General features: G+C 38.1%; 1 protein-coding gene across 2 annotated transcripts in view; it reads right to left on the bottom strand.

Moving 5' to 3' along the window:
• MTMR9 (myotubularin related protein 9) overlaps window positions 1-23953 on the bottom strand; it is a 32945-nt gene extending 8992 nt beyond the window's left edge. For both annotated transcript variants that reach the window (XM_008150762.3, XM_054717624.1), the window contains exons 1-8: window positions 23428-23953; window positions 17124-17232; window positions 12308-12433; window positions 10947-11120; window positions 5956-6173; window positions 4982-5143; window positions 1541-1682; window positions 438-658 (exon numbers count right to left, since the gene is read on the bottom strand). In XM_008150762.3, the coding sequence (XP_008148984.1) occupies window positions 438-658; window positions 1541-1682; window positions 4982-5143; window positions 5956-6173; window positions 10947-11120; window positions 12308-12433; window positions 17124-17232; window positions 23428-23609 (1334 nt within the window). In that variant the 5' untranslated portion in view covers window positions 23610-23953. The remainder of the gene's footprint in view (window positions 1-437; window positions 659-1540; window positions 1683-4981; window positions 5144-5955; window positions 6174-10946; window positions 11121-12307; window positions 12434-17123; window positions 17233-23427) is intronic.
• Window positions 23954-24154: the final 201 nt, after the last annotated feature.

Raw genomic sequence — 24154 nt, 5'->3', positions numbered from 1 at the left:
CAGCAGGCCCCACCCCCGATTGGGGTGGGGGGGCCAATTGGGGGCTGGGCCGGCCATAAGGAGGGGCTGTGGGCAGTGGGCCAACAGGCCTGGCTACAAATGGGGTGGAGGGGGCCGATCGGGGGCCAGCAGCCTGGGGGAGGGGCCATGGGTGGTTGGCCAGCTGGCCCTGGCCCTGATTGGGGGGGGGGGGGTGGTGCTGATCTGGGGTGGGGCCAGCCAGGGGGAGGGGCTGCAGGAGGTTGGCCGGCTGGCCCCGCCCCCAGATTGGGCTGGTTCACTGGCCACAGTGGGCGTCATAGCGATTGGTTGTTCTGGTCATTATGGCGTTCTGGTCACTGGCTTTTTTATATATAGATTAATGCAGAAACAAATCTTTTAGGGAGTGGTCAAAACAACATAAAATGAAATGGCCCCCATGTGAGCAATGTACCCACCTTTCACTTTCATTGTTGCCCAGAAATGTTCCAAATTGCGAGGCATAAGCATGCTCAAAGAGCATGATGAGGAAATTCTCATTAAATTCAAAAGAACAAGGGAATTGACGAAGTATCTGCCACACACAATCCAAGAAGAGAAGAAATACAGGCGACTCCCACTTCTGCTTACTATTACAATAGGCCGACTGTGCACAGCGCTGTTGGAACGGGTGACCAGCCTACGAGAAAAGGGGGGAAATGATAAGGGAAAGAGGGAAAAGATAGTCGGACCCTAGTGAGATTCCACATTCTATTAATATTATTTCACACAGGTGCAATGAAACTCCTATTAAAGGAAACATAATGTAATTTTGGTGACTACTATTTAGATTATGATTTCTTGGTTTAAAACAATTTCCAAATTCTTAACCATAAGAACCCAAACTGTCCTTGGAATGCCAAATAAAATAATGAATAAACTTATATATTTTTTTTAATTTTTTTATTAAGGTATTATATGTGTACATATCTTACCATTGGCCCCCCCTACCCCACCCCACTCCCATACATGCCCTCACCCCCCAGTGTTAAACTTATAAATTTTTTGTCTGTGTAATTTGGAGCATAGTCAAAGAACATAAGCTTTTCAGGTACTAAACAAAAGGCAGTTAACACCTTCTATCTATCCAAAGCATTAACACATAATAAATCCAGATTGTAACTAGAAGGGCCAGAAATTATTTTCTCCAGAGATACTTCCATTTCCAAGATATATTTAAACATTTATTTTTAGTTACAATTGTTTACTAAGTTACACAGTGTATGTACAGTCACAAATTAACCTCTGCCTTGGAGGATTTCTGCCTAGCTTATGAGGCCTTTATTTCAGTTTTCATCCACAGCCTTATGTGATAGCAGTGTTTTGTACTAAGGATAAACAGATGAACTGGGCAAGGTCTCTGACCTCAAAGAAGTCACTTTATTTTGGTCTAGTTCAGGAAACAGACACAAAGAAAATGGACCTAAACATCAAAATGTCATACATTATATCTGCACCCACAAACCAGGATCACGAAATCAATTATTAGCTGTTCCTCTGCACACAAAATAGCTTTTCTCACCTGCAGCCACTCTCTTTCTATCAAGGCCTCAAAACCACGGATGGTCCTGCTTCTTGGTTCCAAGATGATCTGGGCCAGGGAGGTCACCTGAAGTGTGGAATCAGTTCCTTCTGTTCCATGAATCAATATGGATGCTCCTTCCCTGGTAGGAAAATTCAGAGTACAAATGGGATACTCGCAACATGGTCAATCAAGTCTGCTAATAATAAACATTTACTGAGTACAAAGTCTTATGTATTCCGCACTGTCCCATAGGGTTAGAGTCTAAATAAGGCATATTGAAGAGAGTTCCCTGGGGAAAAAAGTAAAACTCTAGTATGAGTCTCAAATTTCACATGGCAAGAATCCCTTCAAGCTATAACAAATTTTTACAGAATGTTTTTAGCTAAAATATTTCTACCTTTACAAAAACAAAAGCAGTCTTTCACACACACAGTAGGCACTTACCTTTTCTGCTTTAATAGTTGATTAAAGGCTTTTCTCATCGAACCTAGAAACATACTTAAAATTATTTTTCTGTATCTCTCTGACCTTGATTCTATCTTTTCACTAACAGCTAGCTGACACCTTCATCAATTGTAATGGAAACAAGTCTTGAACTGTACTTTGAGAAACATGAAACAGGAAGAAACATTAAAAAAATTAAAAAAATAGCCCTGACGGGTTTGGCTCAGTGGATAGAGCGTCGGCCTGCGGACTGAAGGGTCCCAGGTTCGATTCCGGTCAAGGGCATGTACCTTGGTTGCGGGCACATCCCCAGTGGGGGGTGTGCAGGAGGCAGCTGATCGATGTTTCTAACTCTCTATCCTTCTCCCTTCCTCTCTGTAAAAAGTCAATAAAATATATTTTAAAAAAAAATTAAAAAAATAAAACTGTCCATCGAGAAAGGAAGTGGTGATGATACCAAGAAACTTAGGAAGTGTCTGGGACCTCAATATTCTAAAGAGAGTGGGATGAAACATCAAAAACTAAATTAACTACATCTCTCCTCTCCTTCTTCCATGTCTTATATTGAAATGACAGTGAAGAAAATTTTGGGCAAAAAAGAAAAGAAATTCACCACTTTCTCATAAAAGTTTCATGTTTGGTTATTACTGTTAATTGTCTTCCCATGTACATATATACTTTGTATAGCTGCAAGGAAAAGTAACTTGTTATTATTTCCACTTTTATTATAAACATTTTCCCATGTATCTATGCCATCTTTAGAAGTATTGTATTTATTAATGGTTATTAAATATTCTATTACGTGATCAACTACAATTTATTTAATCCTATGGTTGGATATTAAGGTTATTGCCAATTTTTGTTACACTGCAGATGATGCACTTAGCTTTTTGCCTTTTGCTGAATTGAGTTCTTAATTTGAAAATAAGACTCCCTGATGTTCACTTATGGCTAGGCTAACAACCTCATTTGTAGTATGAAATCTAATGAGTAGCCTGAAAAAGGTATGAGCAAATATTTTAAGGCTTCTGATATATACTGAATATATATTTTGTTATCTGTGGTATATTCTGAATTTAATTTATTTAACTTAAGGTCAATTTTTACATTTTTAGTAATTAAATATAAGGGCAGATTTTTATGGTGGTACAAGTAACAAGCTAATATATACCAGAAAAGGGAAACGAAACATTGCAAAATAACCAAAATCTTCAACTTTCCTAGGAGTGTGGAGGTTCCTGTTTGTTTAAGGCAGCAGCTCAAACTAAACGAAGGTGGAGATAACAAATACTGTTTTGCACCTAGACCTGCATCATCTCACTATTATGGCTGAAAACTTGGACAAATGGTGATAAGTGTCTATTATAATTCACGTTTCATAAGAAAACAGGAGCCTCTGTATTTATCATGTAAGGGGAAATCTTTTAAACTTAGGCTAAAAAGAAACAAAACCCTTAATATATGCACTTCATCATTCTGTATTTTTCATTTCCCATATTTTATTAGATAAATGAGCTTCGTCTAAAATAAAAGAACAGCCCTGACTGGTTTGGCTCAGTGGAAAGAGCATCGGCCTTCGGACTGAAGGGTCCCAGGTTCGATTTCAGTCAAGGGCATGTACCTTGGTTGTGGGCACATCCCCAGTAGGGGGTGTGCAGGAGGCAGCTGATCCATGTCTCTCTCTCATCGATGTTTCTAACTGTCTATCCCTCTCCCTTCCTCTCTGTAAAAACATCAATAAAATATATATATTTTAAAAAGAACAGTGACCGCCTGGGAATCCTGATTTCAAGCCCATTCTTGGTTCTGTCACTAACTTAACACGTGATTTTAAGCAATCCATTCTATGATCAATTTCTCACTAACCATAAAAAATTACATACATCATTCCCTAATTTGGAAGCATCAATAAAACAAATTAGATTCTCAAAGAAAAGTGCCATCCAACTATGTGGTGGCAATACTTATACCTACCTAGTGTTTCAGTGGGAATCCCCTTCTTAAAAAGGGCATGCTAAGCTTCTGCCACAACTTATACCATCCTTCTGCCTCTGTTCAAGTCTTCTGCCTCAAGCCTCAAGGATTAGCAACCTTCAACTGAGTGAATAAACTAAAATCACTTCATATACTTCACATCACTACCATCAGGTTTTCTCAACTTGAGATCCTGATATAACTGCACACATCGAGTAGTTTGTAATAAGATACCTGAGATTAGAAAGGATTATTTTACTGTGTAACAAAATCATATGCTTCCTTTCATTGTTATTTCAAAAGTAAGAAGACTAGTTTGGCCCTCTGAGAAGACATAGAAAAACTTTCCTTTCTCACAGTTTCAGAAAAGGAAAATTGGTAGATTAATAATTTAAGGACTGTATCGAAAAAAGTTAGGTCTTTGGTACTTAAAAAACTTGTGTCATCAAAGACAATATATGTACATGGTTCACAATTCATTCAACAAACATTAATTATCAATTACATGACAAACTCTATGCACATACTTCATCGATAACTGAATGCCATTGACTATCTTATATAGTAATTTATAAAATGATCTGAACATAAGATATAGAATAGGCCCAAACTTTATTAAACTTCACTTTATTGCACTTTGCAGATATTGCATTTTTTACAAATTGAAGGTAAGACCTCTACCAGCATAAAGATTACAACTCACTGAAGGCTCGGATGATGGTTAGTTTTTTTAGAATAAAGTATTTTTTAATTAAGGTAGACACTTTTTTTTTTTTGGAAAGAATACTATTACACATTTAAAAGACTACAGTAGAGATAAATGTAACTTTTAAATGCATTGGGAAATCAAAAATTTGTGTGACTTGCTTTATTGAGATAGTATTTGCTTTATTGCAGTGGTCTGGAACCAAACCCACAATATCTCCGAGGCATATGCTAATATATAAACATATATCTGGATAAAAGCAAAGTCTAGTTAGCAGTGCATGTCCCATTCTGGAGCACTGAAATGTACTTTACCTGTCGATACACTGAGCCACTAGACAGGCAGTTGTCAGAATCTCTTTGATGTGAGTCAGCCAGTTGGAAGACTCCAATTTACTGAGCCATCGGTCCATGTTATGAGTTTGGTCATTACAAGCTTCCACAAGTTTGACTAAGCTCTCCTGAAGAATGTGATACCTTTCAAATATAAGGAAAAGAAAAACAAAACAAAACAAAAACAATGAGGGAAGAAACCAAACCAAAAACTCAGCCTTCAATTAATCCAACAGCAAAAGTAGCTCAAAATACTATAAAAATATTTACCTTGCTATACAATAACCTAAGGATTAAATAATGAAAAGTTAATATTTCAACATGATTGCAAAGATGCTTAAAGTGCCTGTCAAGGTAACTGATCCTCATCTGAGTAGATTAAACACAAGTTGAAGAGTTGAATTATCTGATTGGGGAGAGAGCCAGGTCAGAGACAGCACCACTGACATGTGCAATCCTACTCCAATGGGTCTACCCGGAACTATCAGCAGGGGTGCCCAAAGCCAGCTCCGACTCCCACCTACCTACCCAGAAGTACCTATAAACCACTAATTGCAAGCATAAACAAGAGAGGTGGAGGAAACAGGGTGTGAAAATAGGTGGGTGTGGGGGAAATTAAATGTGTAAAGTCTTTTGACTAGGAAAATAGTTATCCATAGCCTATCTGGATAAGTTTGGTGACCACTGATCTATAAAAAGAGGAGCAGACCTTGTGGGGGATGAAATTTCAGAGCTGGCTTGCAGAAACAGTGCTATTTGACTAAAACTCACCTGTGAGCATCCAAGGTAAGTGTTCTGTTTATCTTACCAAACACAACGACAGGCTAGCCAGTCAATTTTGGACTCTAGGTTAATGTTTAGATTCATTTGAAAACTTGTAATTTTTGAACAGCTAAGGGTTCACCCACTCTAATTAGCTTCAAATAGAGCCCATCATTGTCTCCAGAATCTTTTACCTCTCAATAGACTTATGAATCCGCCTCCACTGGGGATAATGAGCTTCTTGCTCAAAGCCGCCTCCTTTGGCTCGAGCTTGCTGAGCTACATTTAGAGATCGAGTATCAATGATGTAGCCACGCTTTCCTGCTCTGAGGGTAGCATTTATCAGCTTCTCATCTTCTTTGCACCGTCTCCCATTTGTGCCAGTCAGTGGCTGACCACTTCGCATAATTACCTAGAATCACAATAAAATTTAAAACTTAAGCCCTAGCTGGGTAGCTAAGTTGGTTAGAGCATCATCCCACTACAAGGTCACAGGTTCCATCCCCAGTCAGGGCACATACAAGAATCAACCAATGAATGCATTAATAAGCAGACAAGAAGTCAATGTTATTTCTCTCTCTTTCTCTCTCCCCTTTTCTCTCTCAAACACAAAAAACTTAATAGTAGCTGCATTTAAAGTTTTTGAAAACAGAAGTAAATTAGCTAGATTAAGAGTATTTCAAAAACAACTGGAGATGGATCTGATCCTAAAACAAAGATACATTTCTATTTATTGACAAAGTTAATAACTGTAAAACAAAAATAAGCCTTGCACTTTCAAATGATTTTTCCTCCCATTATCTCAAAATACTTTCACATAATAAATTTTAGTTCCTTTTTAAGATGAGGTATTATAATTCATTTAGTCAGTGAGTAATTATCCAGTTGATCTAGCCCTGTAATGAAGATAATAATGACCTATGCACCAGTAAACTTTTGCTTCAACTACCTAAACTTAGGGTTGGCAAGAATTATAAAGAAAAAGGCACCAATTGCAAAATAAAAATTTTTACTTATTATTCTTGTTTTGGGAATCATTTTCAATATCTTGAAAGCTGCCTGGTATTATTTATCCTCCAGTGGCCCTCTTCCATCCTTTTCAGTATTCCAGGACTTAACCACTTGTCTCCAAATACTACGAACTATGTATTTTGAAGGTTTGCTTTTGAAACTTTTCTCAAGAAATCATTAACTATTACACTGATCTCTACCTGGTGAATGGCTAAGAGTTATTTCAACTTCACCCCTTGTATAGATTGTTATCTTAACTACCCTGAAATTTAACATGATCAAGAAAGGTCATCCACTGGATGACAATAGCTAACTCTCAGATGGCACTCACTATGTAAATGGACACTCAATGTATTTACCATCAATTATTAAAATACTTTGTAATGAACCCTAGTAAAAACAGATATACTATTAAGCAAGCAGAATAGACAGCCTGATGCAAAAATAGCAGATTTTTAGAAATCTTTTTATTCTAAATATCCATGTTTGACTTAATACCAGGGAAAAGGAAAACAGGTGGTAATAATTTATCCACTAATTTACTATTGGTCTCAAAATGAAGCTGTTCATTGACTGAGAGAAAGTAGAGGACAGAAACAGATTTAGAAAATATCTAAGAAACAAATACACCACAAGCACTTGCCTATTCAATTCCAGATGCCCATGTTTACTTATTGTGACTAATGACATGTGCCACTCTTCTCCCTTTTGAAAATAAAAACTTCTGCTCAATTTACCAGTATCTTACCATTATTCGGATCAGAGAAATTTATTTTTCTGCCTGAGAACATTAATTTAAATAGCACATGGACATTATTAGTTCCCTTTGTATTGAGTCCTGAGGATAAACTTAGCTGGGTTAAGTTTATTCCTAGGTATCTTAATTTTTTGTGTGCAATGGTAAATGGGATTGTTGTTTTAATCTCTTTTTCTGTAAGTTCACTATTGGTGTATGAAAATACCATAGATTTCTTGGCATTAATTTTGTATCCTGCTACATTGCCAAATTCATTTATTAAGTCTAATAATTTTTTGATGGAGTCTTTAGGATTTTCTATGTACAGTATCATGTCATCTTCGAATAATGACAATTTTACTTCTTCTTTTCCAATTTGGATGCCATTTATTTATTCTTCTTGTCTGATCACTGTGGCTAGCACTGCCAGTACTATGTTGAACAGGAGTGGTGAAAGCAGGCATCCCTGTCTTGTTCCTGTTCGTAAGGGAAATGGTTTTAGTTTTTGCCGATTGAGTATGATGTTGGCTGTATGTTTGTCATATAAGGCTTTTATTATGTTGAGATATGATCCTTCTATTCCCACTCTGCTGAGAGTTATTATCAGAAAAGAGTGTTGGATTTTGTCAAATGCCTTTTCTGCATCAATTGATATGATTATGTGATTTTTGTCTCTCAATTTGTTTATGTGATATATCACATTTATTGATTTGCGGATATTGTACCAGCCTTGCATCCCTGGAATAAATCCCACTTGGTCATGGTGTATGATCTTTCTAATGTAATGCTGCATCCGGTTTGCTAGAATTTTGTTGAGGATTTTAGCATCTATGTTCATCAGGGTTATTGGCCTGTAATTCTTTTTCTTTGTGGTGTCTTTATCTGGTTTTGGGGTTAGGATAATGCTGGCCTCATAGAAAGAGCTTGGAATCTGCCTTCCTCTTGAATTTTTTGGAATAGTCTGAGAAGGACTGGTTTTAGTTCTTTGAATGTTTGGTAAAACTCCCCTGTGAAGCCATCTGGTCTAGGGTTTTTGTTTGCTGGAAGCTTTTTGATGACTGTTTCAATTTCATCAGTATTTATTGGCCTATTCAGATTTTTTGATTCTTCCTGATTGAGTTTTGGAAGCTTGTATTTTTCTAGGAATGTGCCCATTTCGTAGAGATTGTCCAGTTTGTTGGAGTAGAGTTGTTCGTAGTATTTTTTTACAATCTTTGTATATCTGTGGGGTCAGTTGTTACTTCACCTCTTTCATTTCTGATTTTGTTTATTTGGGTCCTCTCTCTTTGTTTCTTGGTGAGCCTGGCTACAGGCTCATCAATCTTGTTTATCCTTTCAAAGAACCAGCTCTTGGTTTCATTGATATTTTGTATTTTTTTTTTTTTTTGGTCTCTATGTCATTTATTTCTGCTCTGATCTTTAAACTTAACTAAGGAGGTAAAAGACCTCTACTCTAAAAACTATAGGACATTGAAAAAAGAGATAAAGGAAGACATAAACAGATGGAAGAACATACCGTGTTCATGGATTAGTAGAATCGACATCATTAAAATGTCTATACTACCCAAAGCAATCTATAGATTCAATGCACTCCCCATCAAAATACCAACAGCATATTTCACAGACCTAGAACGAATTCTCCAAAAATTCATCTGGAATAAAAAAAGACCCTGAATAGCTTCAGCAATCCTGAGAAAGAACAAAGTAAGAGGGATCTCAATACCAGATATCAAGCTGTATTATAAAACCACTGTTCTCAAAACTGCTTGGTACTGGCACAAGAACAGACATATAGACCAATGGAATAGGACCAATGGAATAGAATAGAGAACCCAGAAATCAACCCAAACCACTATGCTCAATTAATATTTGACAAAGGAGGCAAGAATATACAATGGAGTCAAGACAGTCTCTTCAATCAATGGTGCTGGGAAATTTGGTCAGATACATGCAAAAAAAATGTAACTAGACCACCAACTTACACCATACACAAAAATAAACTCAAAATGGATAAAGGACTTAAACGTAAGACGGAAAACTATAAAAATATTAAGAGGAATACACAGGCAGCAAAATCTCAGATATATGCCGAAGCAATATCTTCACCTATACAGTTCCTAGGGCAATGGAAACTAAAGAGAAAATAAACAAATGGGACTACATCAAAATAAAAAGCTTCTGCACAGCAAAAGAAACCCTCAACAAAACAACAAGAAAGCCCACAGCATGGGAGAACATATTTGCCAATGTTATCTCCGATAAGGGTTTAATATCCAACATTTAAAGGGAACTCATACAACTGAATTAAAGGAAGATAAACAACCAATCAAAAAATGCGCAACGGACCTAAATAGATACTTTTTGAAAGAAGACAGAAGGAAGGCCAAGACATATGAAAACATGCTCAAAGTCACTAATTATCCGAGATGCAAATCAAAACGACAATGCGGTACCATCTCACACCTGTCAGAATGGCTATCATCAACAAATCAACAAACGACAAGTGCTGGCGAGAATGCGGAATAAAAGGAACCCTCGTGCACTGCTGGTGGGAATGCAGACTGGTGCAGCCACTGTGGAGAACAGTATGGAGTTTCCTCAAAAAACTAAAAATGGAACTTCCATTTGACCCAGTGATCCCACTTCTAGGAATATATCCCAAGAAACTAGAAACACCAGTCAGAAAGGATATATGCACCCCTATGTTCATAGCAGCACAATTTACCATAGCTAAGATTTGGAAACAGCCTAAGTGCCCATCAGCAGATGAGTAGATTAAAAAACTGTGGTACATCTACACAATGGAATACTATGCTGCCTTAAAAAGGAAGGAACTCCTACCATTTGCAACATCATGGATGGAGCTGGAGAGCATTATACTAAGCGAAGTAAGTCAGTCAGAGAAAGATAAATATCACATGAGCTCACTCATTTGTGGATTATAATGAACAACATAAACTGATGAACAAAAACAGACCCAGAGACAGAGAAGCATCGATCAGATGGTCAAACCTCAGAGGGAAGGTAGGGATAAGGGGGAAAGATCAACCAAAGGACTTGTATGCATGCATATAAGCATAACCAATGGATGCAGACAACAGGAGGTGAGGGGGAGGGCATGATTGGGGGGAGTGGAGGGGGCAATGGGGGGATAAGGACACATATGTAATACCTTAATCAATAAAAAAAACAAAAGACACAAAAAAACCTAACTGGGCTTTTCTAAGGTTGAGCAGCATCACAGAAAGAATTCAAAGTCATATACTGATCACAGAAAACACTCTACTCCCGATTCCTTGAATTTTAAATGAAGGAAGTCCTAGCAGGAGTGACTAACCACTTCAGTAGACAGGTACACGGAGAAGGGAACCATTTCTAAGAAAAAAAATCCTCAAACCAAGTCTTTCAGTAGACTAAGCAGCAGTACTGTACACTTACCATTTCATTTTTTTTATGATAATAGCTGAGTACTGGGAAGCGTCCTCCATGTCGAAATGTAGCCACCTTCCGAAGAGCTTCATCATCAATGGATTTCGGCACTATGACAATTGGTGGGTAAGAGGGGCAGACCGCAAATTCCTTATTAACATAGCTTAACCTCCAGTCACTGGTCTGAAAAATACATAATATTTCAGAGCTGGTATCTCAGTGTCACAAAATAATCTGAAAAAATTTAAAGGACCTTAGAGATCAACTTTCATACAATGAAGAAGCCATCTGAGAAATTGAATAGAAGGATATCTATCAATACTTAGATACTTCCAGAGAAAACGAGCTCCATTCTTTAGTCAGCTTTCTGCAATGCTATGTATCCCCAGTTCCTAGAAAGTTCTTCCTCATATTTAGCAACATTTGTTGCTCTATAACTTCCTCTATTGGTTTTTACCATGATTTTAGTACAAGTTCCCTATCTTACATGACATCTCATCAAATGTGTGATAGACAGTTGTTTCTCCCTTTGTCTTTTATTCTCCATGTTAAATATATTAAGTATATCCATGACTATCAGGGCCAACACATTATCTCATTCATCCTTTTCTGGGTACCATTAACAAGTCAATGGTACTCTTAAAGTATAGCAACAGAAAGACTGTAATACTTCTTATAATGCTGAACCAGAACAGGTGAGACTAGAGTTACTACTTACTTCAAATCCCTTGTTCCTTTCTATTATTTAAAAAAGAAGAGCCCTTGCTGGTTTGGCTCAATGGATAGAGCATCAGCCTGTGGACTGAAGGGTCCCAGCTTCAATTCTGGTCAAGGGCACATGCTTGGGCTGTGGGCTCGATCCCCAGTGTGGGGCATGCAGGAGGCAGCCAATCGATGATTCTCTCATATCATTGATGTTTCTATCTCTCTCTTCTTCTCCCTTCCTATCTGAAATCAATATAAATATATTTAAAAAATAAAAAAGGAGAAAGCCCTGGCTGGTGTTGCTCAGTTGGTTGAGTGTTGTCCCATGCACCAAAAAGTTCTATTCCTGGTCAGGACACATGCCCAGATTGTAGGCTCGATCCCCAGTAGGGGGCATGCAGGAGTCAGCCGATTGATGCTTCTCTCTCACAGATGTTTCTCTTTCTCTCTCCCTTCCTCTCTCTAAAAAAAAAAAAAAATCAATAAAAACATATTTTTAAAGAAATTAAAAAGGAGAAACTAGGACAAGGTAGGATGCTGAGTTCAGTGTTATGAGAAAAGGCATGAGTAAGTCAAATGTACCTTATCACTCATCAAAAGGAAGCAAAGTAAGGTGTTGGGTTATTTCTCAACTATTACCCATAGTTCTCTCAAAAGTTACTCACAGCTGAAGAGTAGAGCTCAAACTCTTGCTCAGGAAGGAAAGAATGCCAGCCATCTTCTATCACTTCAAACATGGGCCGGTAAAAGAAAGGGTACATCAGAGTGATGGAGTCCAGGGTAGATAATGCCTAGGGGGTAAAAAAGAAATAAAGAAAGGAAAAAGGAACATACCACAATTTGAAACACTTTCTGACTGCCAAATTGGTATTAAACAAATATGATCTACTAATGATGGGCATATTTATCTAACACTATATTTGTCACTAGATACAATTATAGCTTATTGAAGCTAATTTCTGTGCTTCTGGAATCTAACAAGATATCTGGCACATAACATACACTCAATTAGCATTTGCTGAATGAACAGAATTTTAAAATGTGCATACCTGTTCTAGGAGAAAAATGAAATAACTCTTTGACATCATTTAATAAAGCCTAATAAAACAGTTTAAATATTTTTGGGGGATCAGAGAACAAACAGGTTTTGGTAGTCAGTAAAGCTTGGCTCAAAATCTAGTTATCAACTGTATAAACATTTTAAAATAATTTAAAATCAGCATCTGTGCTCAGCTGGCATGGCTCAGTGGTTGAGCGTGGATCTATGAACCAGGAGGTCATGGTTCGATTTCCAGTCAGGTCGTGGGCTCCATCCCCAGTGGGGGATGTGGAGGAAGCAGCCGATCAATGATTCTCTCTCATCATTGATGTTTCTATCTCTCTCCCTCTCCCTTCCTCTCTGAAATAAAAATATCTTAAAAAAATAAAATAAAATAAAATCAGCATTGGTTAGTAACTGTAAAATAGGGTGATAGAGCTTAGCAGTCAAAGAGTCAGACTGGAGTCAGAATGCTGGATTCAAATTCCAAACTCCAGTGCAACAGTAATTAAGTTATGTAACTGCTCCATGCCTCACTTTCCTCAGCTGTAAAATTGGGGAAATAACAGTACCTACCTCATAAGGCTGTTACAGGCATTCAGAGAGAGAGAATGTGTGGGCCTAGAGCAGTTCCTGGCACAAAATAAACTCTAAAATAATTTTAGCTATTACATGGTCCACATATTATATACTCCACATATGCTTCATCAATGTTCACTCCCTACCTAGAGTGATATGCCATTTGGTCAGGTATCAGCATATCTTTATGCTACACTGACCCATTTTCAAGCCAGGACAATAACTCTGAGGTCCTGCAATGAGCCTATAATCATCTGCAGCACTTGAATTCTGGGTGGCAACACCAGAAAACCTGACTAGATAGGAGCAATGAACCGACAGAATATCCTCCACTGAGTGGCAGTTTCATCCTTCGAGAGGGTAATTATGGAAAGCATTTCTATGGCTGAACAAAAAAGCACCAAAATCAATAAACATAATTCAAACTGCAGTAATTATGGAGACACATACACCTGGAGGACAGAGGGCCCAACATCATGCTAATACCCCAAAACTCTCAGAATGAAGCTACCTCCTTCTAGGTCATAGAAAGACCAGACACAAAAGGATGGGTACACGACTTATTAAAAAAATAGTCATTCAGCGGTTTAACAAAAACATCCCCATCCAAAGTTATTCTTTTTTCTGTCCATAAATCATGAAGACTTCCTCGAAAGCTCATAAAACAGAAAATATGGAGAAGCATGGCTCACTAATCTATTATCTACTTCTACATGTCTTTGGCTGCCAGTCACACCAAACAGAAGCAGAAAAGCCAGTATCCATATCTGATGTAGGCCAGGGCTATTATTAGTCAGTTCAAACATTATTTTATTTATTCATTTATTTATTTTTAAGATATTCTTTGCAACATTTAGAAAAAATTTCAGCTTTACTGAAATACAATTGATAAATAAAACTGTAAAATATTTAAAGTGTACTATATGATACATACACATTGTGAAGGGATTCCTCCTCCCATTGAGTTGACACACTATCACCTCACATCATCTTTTGCTGTTGTTTTTGAGAACATTTAAGTTTGACTCTTTTAGCAAATTTCATTCAAACAATATAGTGTTTTGAAAAATAGTCACCATGTTATACATTAGATCCACAAGCTTTATTCATCTTATAGCTGAAACCACTTTCTATTCTCTATTTCTATGATTTTGGCTTTACTTTTTAAGATCCCATATATAAGGGATACAATCCAGTACTTGTCTTTCTCTGTCTGGCTTATTTCACTCAGCATAATACCCTCCAGTTTCATCCATGCTGTCGCAAATGGCAGGATTACTTTCTTTTTTTAAGCTGAATAATTTCTCTCTCATTATTCTCTCTCTCTCTCTCTCTCTCTCTCTCTCTCTCTCTCTCTCTCTCTCTCTCTTTTCTTTATCCATTCATCCATCAACACTTAGGTTGTTTCCAGACCTTGGCTATTATGAATGATGCTGCTATGAACACGGGAGTACAGGTATCTCTCCAAGATAATGATTTTGTTTGGTACATACCCAGGAGTGGAACTGCTGGATCAGAAGATAGTTCTATTTTTAATTCTTTGAGGAGCCTCCATATTGTTTTCCATTCTGGCTGGTACAACCATTATTTTAAATGCAAGTAAGTCAGCACCACTCTGGCAGGCAATAAGCACTTGTGATTATATTTTATGTCACTAGAGATAGGGCTTTTCCTTTAAACATATTAATGGTGAAAGAACTAAAAACATTTCAACCCCCAAAGGCAGTTGAAAGTAAACAGAAAACAGCTTCATCAGACTTCCTGCTATAATTTAGAAAACTGAGCATTTGCCAGTTATCCTTCCAATAGGATTCTATTTGTGGCAACAGAATATATTTGAGTATATGGACTCTTGATTACAAAGAATAGCTCAACTATGCTATATAAGAATTTCACTTATTACTCCCAAATTATGTCAAAATGTATTTGGGGGAGGGAATTGGAAGACAGTAAAAGGCTAAAGGCCAAGTTCACTATGTGTATTTACTAAACTGTTAAAAAAAAAAAAAAAAAGAAGAGGATTCACATTCTGATATCAAATTATGAGAATGGCTCATAATTTATGGCTTCTTTTCAGTCATAATGACTTCCATATAATCAGTCATTTTCTATAGAGCATTCGGTAACATCTACAGCTAACTAAAAAACTGGTTAGCATTACTTAGCTAAATAAATGCAATCAGAAAGAGGAATAATAAGCCTTGCCCTATTTCTTCACTATGCTTCACCATGGGCAACTTCAGTAACAACCACCAATCAGTTATCTTACAAGTTAGAAAAGAGATAAGAAAATTGTAGACAGGTCAATGAAAACCCAACCCTACAACTGAAAAAACAACAACAAACAAAACAAAACAAAACAAAACCACACCCAAAAACCACATGCTTAACTGCAGTGGGTCAGCAGCATTCTCCTGCCCAACTAACAGGACTGTATTTCAATTTAACAGCCTAGAAGTCATTGGCATTTCTTACTCATGTTAGTGAATCCAGCCAAATCAACATTACTGTGTTACTTCCAAATGACAGATATGTAAGACAGTTTGGCTCATCTTCTCATTTCCTTAAGTAAAATTTAGCAAACTCAGAAAAATGTTGCATACCAAGTTTTGCAGTACCACAACAGTTGTTCCTTTATTCTTCTCTTCACGTTTAAAAAAACGAAATCCTAGTTACAGATTTTAAAGCCTTTCTTCCCCCTTGTAATAGTTAACACGTTAAGCACCAAGCCAGTTTTGTCTTCCCTTCCGTTTAGCCCACAATAACCGATTTCACCGATATGCTGGTGGCCGGGGACTGATGAGGTCCAAATGGAAAGTATAGTGTCAGTCACCGTTGACTGACTTGGCGCTTAACATGTTAAAGCAATAACATTTGTTTCGGACACAAAGCTCAGATTAGTCACTTAAAGACAGAACAAAAATCAGCATGTCTCTATTGTTATCAAGAAAATATTATAAACATAAAGTTAATTGCTACAACTTAGTAGCAGTGATTTAAAATAAGGCAATTTAAAATTTAAGTGTATACCAATATAGTTGGTTAGAATGAGGAAGGGTATAGTGTGAGCTCTTCAATTTAAATATCAAATTATCCAGTAAAATTTCTATTATTTATAATCTGAATAGATATTCAATATTATTTAAACAAACAGAAAACAAACACATCCTATCTTAAGCAAATCTGATATATGGAAATTCAGATTTACTAAAAACAAACAAGAGATAATGATCACTAGTGATAATTACTTCCTTTATAAAAGAAATAACTTTTTTTAAAGTCTCACCATATACATATACATATACATATACATATACATATACATATACATACAATGGAATATTATTCAGCCTTAAAAGGTAAGGAAATTGTCATATGCTAAATATGGATGAACCTGGAAGAAAAAGTAACCCTAAAATCCTATTACATTCCTATAACAATGAATCAGGGTGACGCTTTTCCTATCAGTCTTCAATATTTGAGTTATAGAACAAGACCAAATATTTAATGAAGAAACATAAGAGCTACAATGAGTCAGAATAGAAGGCTTTTTTTATTTTTATTTTTTTTTATTTTTTTTTTATTTTATTTTATTGATTTTTTGCAGAGAGGAAGAGAGAGGGATAGAGAGAGGGATAGAGAGTTAGAAACATGGATGAGAGAGAAACATCCATCAGCTGCCTCTTGCACGCCCCCTACTGGGGATGTGCCCGCAACCAAGGTACATGCCCTTGACCGGGAATCGAACCCGGGACCCTTCAGTCCGCAGGCCGACGCTCTATCCACTGAGCCACACCGGTCAGGGCAGAAGGCTTTTTTGATAACTATTTAGTTTCAACACATTTTGCTTCCAAAATACTTACCTCAATGGAACTGGCTATATTCAAACATTCCTCCATTCCAGGAATATCCAACTGAATTATTCGAAAATCTTTACACTTTATGATTATGGTACCCAGTGGCCCCACAAATCTGTAAAAAATTATAAATTATGGTTAAGAACATACAGGTTTCTAACCTTTAAGCATATGATTATTTCTGTGAAAAGAGAATGTAGTTATAATCATCATCTATATTCAACTATTCAACTTCCTTCTCTCTAATTAATCTAAGGAAAAGTCAAGCCTGCATCATAAACATGTGAGCCACAAGTTATTTAAAATCTATATTGAAAAAAATTTCAAACATAAAGTAATTTATACTAGGCCAAATCATTTAACAATGATTATTTGGGGCCTGGCCAGTGTGGCTCAGTGATCGAGCATCAACCCAGGAACCAGGAGTTCAAGGTTCAATTCCCAGTCAGGATATACCTGGGTTGCAGGCTTGATCCCCAGTAGGGGGCATGCAGAAGGCAGCCAATCAGTGATTCTCTCTCATCGTTGATGTTTCTATCTCTCTCTCACTCTCCCTTCCTCTCTCTTAAGTCAATAAAAATACATTTTTTTTAAAAGCTAGTATTACTGTAACAGTGGTTTGTAACTGCACTTTTCTTTTCTACATAATTTAAGAGACTAATGCATTACATGAATTATTAGTTTATGTTTTGGGGCACACAACACATAAAGATGTAATTCTGTAACATTAGCAATGAAAAGGGGGTGAGGACAGAGCTGTAAAGGGGTAGAGTTTTGCATGTTACAGAAGTTAAGCTGGTATAATTTCATATTAGAATGTTATAACATTAGGATGTTAAATGTAATCCCCAGTGTAGTCACAAAGACAACAGCTACAGAATATACTCAAAGGTAAATGAGAAAGGAATTTAAACATTTCACCACAAAAAATCAACTATATACAAGACAGTAATTCAGGCAATGAGGGGCAAAAAAGCTATAAAGCATATAGAAAACAAATAACATATTAACAAAAGTCTCTCCTTATCAATACAATAAGTTCTCAATGTCATCAATAGGTTCTGTGACTTTAAGTGAAACAATGTGTAACAAAACCAATTTTACCATAGCTTAATTGATATAAACAAGAGTTAAGTTCCTATGGCATCTCATCAATGTTATAACAAAACAACACTGAACACAATTATGTTATTCAAGGACTTGCTATAGGTACTTTAAATGTAAATGGGTTAAACTCTACAATTAAAATACAGAGATTGTAGAATGGTTAAACACACATGATCCAGCTATATGCTGTCTTACAAGAGACTCAGTTGAGATACAAAGACAAACAGGTTGAAAGTGAAAGGATAGAAAAAGATATTACATGTAAATAGTAACCAAAAGACAGCAACCTATACTAATATCAGACAAAATAAACTTTAAATGAAAAATGGTTCAGCCCGGCCACTGTGGTTCAGTGGTTGAGCATCCACCTATGAACCAGGAGGTCACGGTTCAATTCCCGGTCAGGGCACATGCCAGGGTTGCAGCTCAGTCCCCAGTAGGGGGTGTGCAGGAGGCAGCTGATCAATGATTCTCTCTCATCATTGATGTTTCTATCTCTCTCTCTCCCTCTCCCTTCCTCCCTGAAATTAATAAAAAAATATTTTAAAAAAATGGTTCAAAGAGACAACAAAGGACATTATCTATAATAATAAAAGCGTAATATGCTAATTAGACCAGACAGCCGAATGACCTTCCAGACGTCCTTCCGGATGACCTTCTGGACGAAGCTGGGGCTGCAAGGGCCGAGGCAAGCTGCTGCGACTGTGAAGGCCGAGCCCCTTGCACGAATTTCATGCATCGGGCCTCTAGTATATTAATAAAAGGCTCAACACAGCAAGAAGATATAACAATTATACACCTAACGACAATCAAAATATATAAAGCAAAAACTGACAGAGTTGAAGGGAGAAGAGAGTTCTACAATAATAGTTGGAAACTCTAATATCCTACTCACAATAATGTATAGAACAACCACACAGAAGATAAGTAAGGAAATAGAGGATTTAAACAACACTACTACCCAACAACAATAGTACACATATTATTCTCAAGTGTACATGGAACATTTTTCAGGATATGTAGTACATGTTAGGCTTCTAATCAAGTCTTAATAGGTTAAAAAAGACAGACATCATACAAGGTACAAGCACATCTCGGAGATACTGAGGGTTCAGTTCCAAACAACCATAATAAAGCAAGTACTGCAATACCAGTACAGTAAATTGTAATCCAACTGTGAAGCATAATAAAACAATGTTTGCCTGGTGTCTTTTGTGACCACAATAGGATACAGTTAGAAATCAATAACAAATGGAAGGCTGAGAAATTCACCATATTGTGAAAATTAAACAACACACTTTTAAGCAACCAATGGATCAAAGAAGAAGTCACAAGGGAAATTAGAAAATACTTAGAGACAAATGAAAATGAAAACACAACATTACAAAACTTATGGGACACAGTGAGAGCTGTATATATTATATATACACGGGATAAGGAAGTAGTTCTTAAGTAAGACTTAAAAAACACAAACCATAAAGTAAGAATTGACAAAATTTTCATTAAAATTAAGGACTTCTGTTCAACAAAGGACACCACAGGAAAGTTAACAAATAGGTGAGAGACTAGAAGACATTTGCAAAATCAAAAAGTGAAGAATTAATATCTAGAGAGTATACAAGGAACTGGCACAAATCAACATAAGGCAACAAACCCAGCTCTTTACATAAAGGAAAACATTTTTTAAATGAATTGCTAACAAATGTATAAAGAAATACTTAAACTCACCAGCAATTAGAGAAATACAAATTAAAACAAAGAGATATACTTCACAATCATTAGACTGGCAAAAATTAGGAGACAATAATACCTAATATTGGTTAAGAATGTAAGAGAACAAAGTAGAATAGTTATTTTGGAGAGCTGTCTAGCATTACTTTGTGAAATGAATTATGCATCTACTTTCTGGCTCCCTCCCATCCTAGGCACAATCTCAGACACATGACTATAATGGGACCTGAGTATGTTTATCAGAGTTGTTTGTGATAACAGGGAACTGGAGGTTACCTAACGGGCTAGATAAATGTTGTAGACTCTTTGGAATTCTATACTTCAGTCAGAAGCAGTGAAATGGATATACGCAGCAATATAAAGAGATCTTGAAAAAGAGTACTGAGTTAAAATGTTGAGAAATAGAAGATCTACAACATGATCTTACTTCAGTAAATTAAACTCACACATGCATGTGTGCACACACCCACACACAAGAGTGCTATATACTTTATAGAGATATATATATATCCAAGGACAAACAACAACACTTAACATAGTTACCTAAAGGGACTGAGGATGACATGGGAAATTCTAGTGAAAATTAGCACTAAAGAAGAATAAAACAAAACACTGAGAAAACCTTATAATGAATCAATCATGGAAATGATGAGTCATCAACTGAGTAGGAGTAACTCAAGTGTCTATATCTAAGGTCCATAAAAAAGAAAAAAGGTACAATTGAAAAACTTGTGTACAGCCTTGTCTTCTGAAAGGATCAAATAAAATCATGTATGCAGTGTACAGGAAAGTATTTTATAAGCTTTAAAGCATTATTCAATATAAGTTTCTACTAGATATGAGAGGGGTTGTCTTTCTCTTATGTGATAGAACTGAGATTCACAGAGGTTAAGTAGCTTGTCCAAGGGCACCTATCTAACAAGAGACAAACTGAAAGAGTCATCCTTAATACTACTCTCCCTCTCACACCCCATTTACAATTATCAGCATGGCATGGCAGCTCAGCCTAGGAAATACATCCCAAATCTGTCTGCTTCTCCACTACTTCCACTCTAAGTCACCATCAACTTTAAAAAATATATATTTTTACATAATTTTTTTCTTGATTTCAGAGAGGAAGAGAGAGGGAGAGAAACATCAATGATGAGAATCATTGATCGGCTGCCTTCTGCACAGCCCACACTGGGGATTGAGCCCGAAACCCAGGCATATGCCCTGAGAGGGAATCGAACCGTGATCTCCTGATTCATAGGTTGATGCTCAACCACTGAGCCATGTCAGCAAGGCAGTCACCATCACCTTTTACCTGAACTACTCAACATTCTCCTAACTGGGTCTGCTGCTTCCACTCCTGCTTCTCTAGAGTCCATTTTCCACCGGAGGCCAGAATCATCTTCTAAAAAGTCTATCAACTGCTACTTCCTTGCTTTCAACTCTTCAAGGGCTTCCCATGAAAATCATCACAATGGTATGTAAGGCCCTGCTTATCCCTCTAACCATAGTTTCTGCTGTCCCAGTAGCCTCTACATCTTGCTCACTACCCTCCAGTCACACTGGCCTCTTTGTTTTTCCTAGTTCATGCCAGCATGTTCCTGTCTCAGGTCTTTGTATCCACTGTTCCCTGGCTTGAAATGCTCTTTCCTCTAATATTCACATTGCTAGCTTCCTCCATTCATTCAAATGCCATTTGTCTTCCTGGCATTCTTTACCCTCCATCTTCCTTCCTGGCACTTATTGCCTGACATTGTTATATATTTACTAGAAGCCCAGTGCACAAATTCATGCATGGTGGGGTCCCTCAGCCTGGCCGGCGATCGGGGTTCATTGGGGCTGGCCAGCCAGGGGGAGGGACCATGGGAGGTAGGCTGGCCAGCCTCAGGAGGTTGGCTGTGGGAGCGCACTGACCACCAGGGGGCAGCTCCTGCATTGAGCGTCTGCATCATAACGACCTGTCAACTGGTCATTTGGTCAACTGGTTGTAACGGTAGCTTAGGTTTTTATACATATTGATTTGTTGATTTATCTGAATGTCCATCTCTTCCACAGTACATAAGCTCCTCACCTGTCTTAGTCACCACTGCATCTGCAGGCCCTCACAGTGCTCAGTACATAGAAGACACATCGAAGTGAATATTTCTTGAAAGCAACAAACAACCTCTGACCTGACCACCTAGCTCATGCTCTTTCTATTACATCATGCTGCTCCCCAGGAAAAAAGACAAATGTGTGTACAGCTTGTCATTTATCGCCTAACAGATTAAAAGGCCCATGTCTTATATACTACCTTAAGCCCTACCAGACCCAGCATGTAGTAAATGCTAGGTAAATATGAAATGAAAGAGTGAAAAGCAACCATTAAAAGAGGTAAGTCAGAAAGAAAAATGTGAGTCCTGGCTTTAAGGGACTAATATATGTAACTATCCAAATACAAATTTTAACAAAAATTTATGAGAGAGCTATCATTAAAGAGCTATAGGATTTCAAAGTTAGTTGTGGGACTAACAGAACAATCTATGAAAGAGATGGCAGTTAAAATGAATACTGATAGATGGGTAACAATTGGATGATAGCCTATAAACTCCTGAAAGAACTATATTTTATTCACGTTAGTGTCCTTAATACCTCACAAAATATCTGCAATATGACATTCAATAAATGTTTAAGAAACTTGGGAGGAGCAAGGCACTCCCTCTATTTTCTTCAGTGTCAGTATAATACAGTGTTAGTATTAAGTTGGATAATCAATATATCTTCTCCTGACTAGAGTAAGTACACAGCCATTGGGGAAATGGAAAATTTGATTGCAGATGGAAGTGTAACCTTTTTGACTCTGAGACACCACTTTGGAAAGACAAAAGTACAAAAACAGAGGTTAATTAATACCTTTGCTTAAATGCCAACTCTGGTCTTTCCAAAAGCAGAACTGAGTAAAGAGAAATAAAAGACATTATAATCTCCCATTGTGGGAAACATTAAATGGATGACACAAAAGGTAAGAAATAAGGAGAAATGTACATAATCAACTGAACATTTTTGGGGGTGGGGTAAGGTTTTGTGGAATTTAGACACTACATACTGGGTTGAGTTTTCCTCAAAAGTGGCAAATAATGACTTTCCCTAAGTCACATTGAATCACAACTTCATGAACTGTGATGCACAATTATTATTCAAAGAATATGATGGTGCAAGGAGAAGAAATTTAAAAAGAAAAGTCACGGAAATAGTGTTATCTACCAAAAATAATATCAGGATAACAACCATGTGATAACCCTGGGGATTCCATCCAGATTTGAGAGAAACCAGGGATCTCATGTGGATGGTTTTCTGCTTTCTAAAACTCAAATCCTCAATCTAGGCCAGACAGGGCTTATTGTGCTGGCTGGTTGGCACGCAATCCTCAGGGGTACACCTACGGACCCCAGGTTCCCAGCGGAATGGGGGGGGGGGGGGGGGCGGGGGGATGAGCACTCACCGCTTGTCGATGGCATCGATGTTTGAATGGAGGAGCCACAACTCCTCCGTGTTGTCCTGCCGGGAGGACAGGATCAGGTGGTGGCCAGTTAGGCACAAGGTCCCCTCAACGGCTGGATAGAATGGTCGGTGGAGCACCACATTGTCCACCCGTGGGGTCTTAATCAGCTCCGCAAACTCCATGGTCCCCAGCGGCCGGAGCCAGGGGACTGCCACGTCCCGGAGGTGGAAGGCGGTAACACCGCAGGGCTGATGAGAATGACCCGGTGCAGGGCTGGCCGGAGGGGCGGGGTCCGGGGCGGGAAGGCCGGGCCCCGCCCCAGGCCAGGGTGGGCTCGGCGAGGCCTGCGGCCGCTGTCGCTGGCTGCCGGGGTGTTTCTGCCGCACCTCCCGGTCCTCCGCGGACCAAGGACTAGGCCAGAGAGAACGTCCCCGTGACAGGCCCAGCAGCCGCCGCCCAACCTGGGGACCTGGCCTGGGTGAGCGGGCCGAGAGGAGAAGGCGGAAGCTGTTGAGGGCCAGTTTCCAAGTGCCAGCCGCTAGGGACTCCTGGCGGAAGTAGCTGCTCCCAGCCGGACCTAGAGCAACTCTGGGCGGAAGCGACGGAGCTCGAAACTCGGAAGACAGGAAGTCAGATCCGGAAGTCGGTCACCGCCTGGGTCCGTAGAGAATGTCTCCGGAAACATAGCGCAAGTCAAAGATTTGTGTTCCTACTAGGAGATGGCTCT

Source organism: Eptesicus fuscus, chromosome 6 (assembly GCF_027574615.1).
Source record: "Eptesicus fuscus isolate TK198812 chromosome 6, DD_ASM_mEF_20220401, whole genome shotgun sequence".
Lineage (NCBI taxonomy): Eukaryota > Metazoa > Chordata > Mammalia > Chiroptera > Vespertilionidae > Eptesicus > Eptesicus fuscus.
Note: the sequence above shows the minus strand (reverse complement) of the source record. Positions and strands in the feature narration are given on the sequence as shown.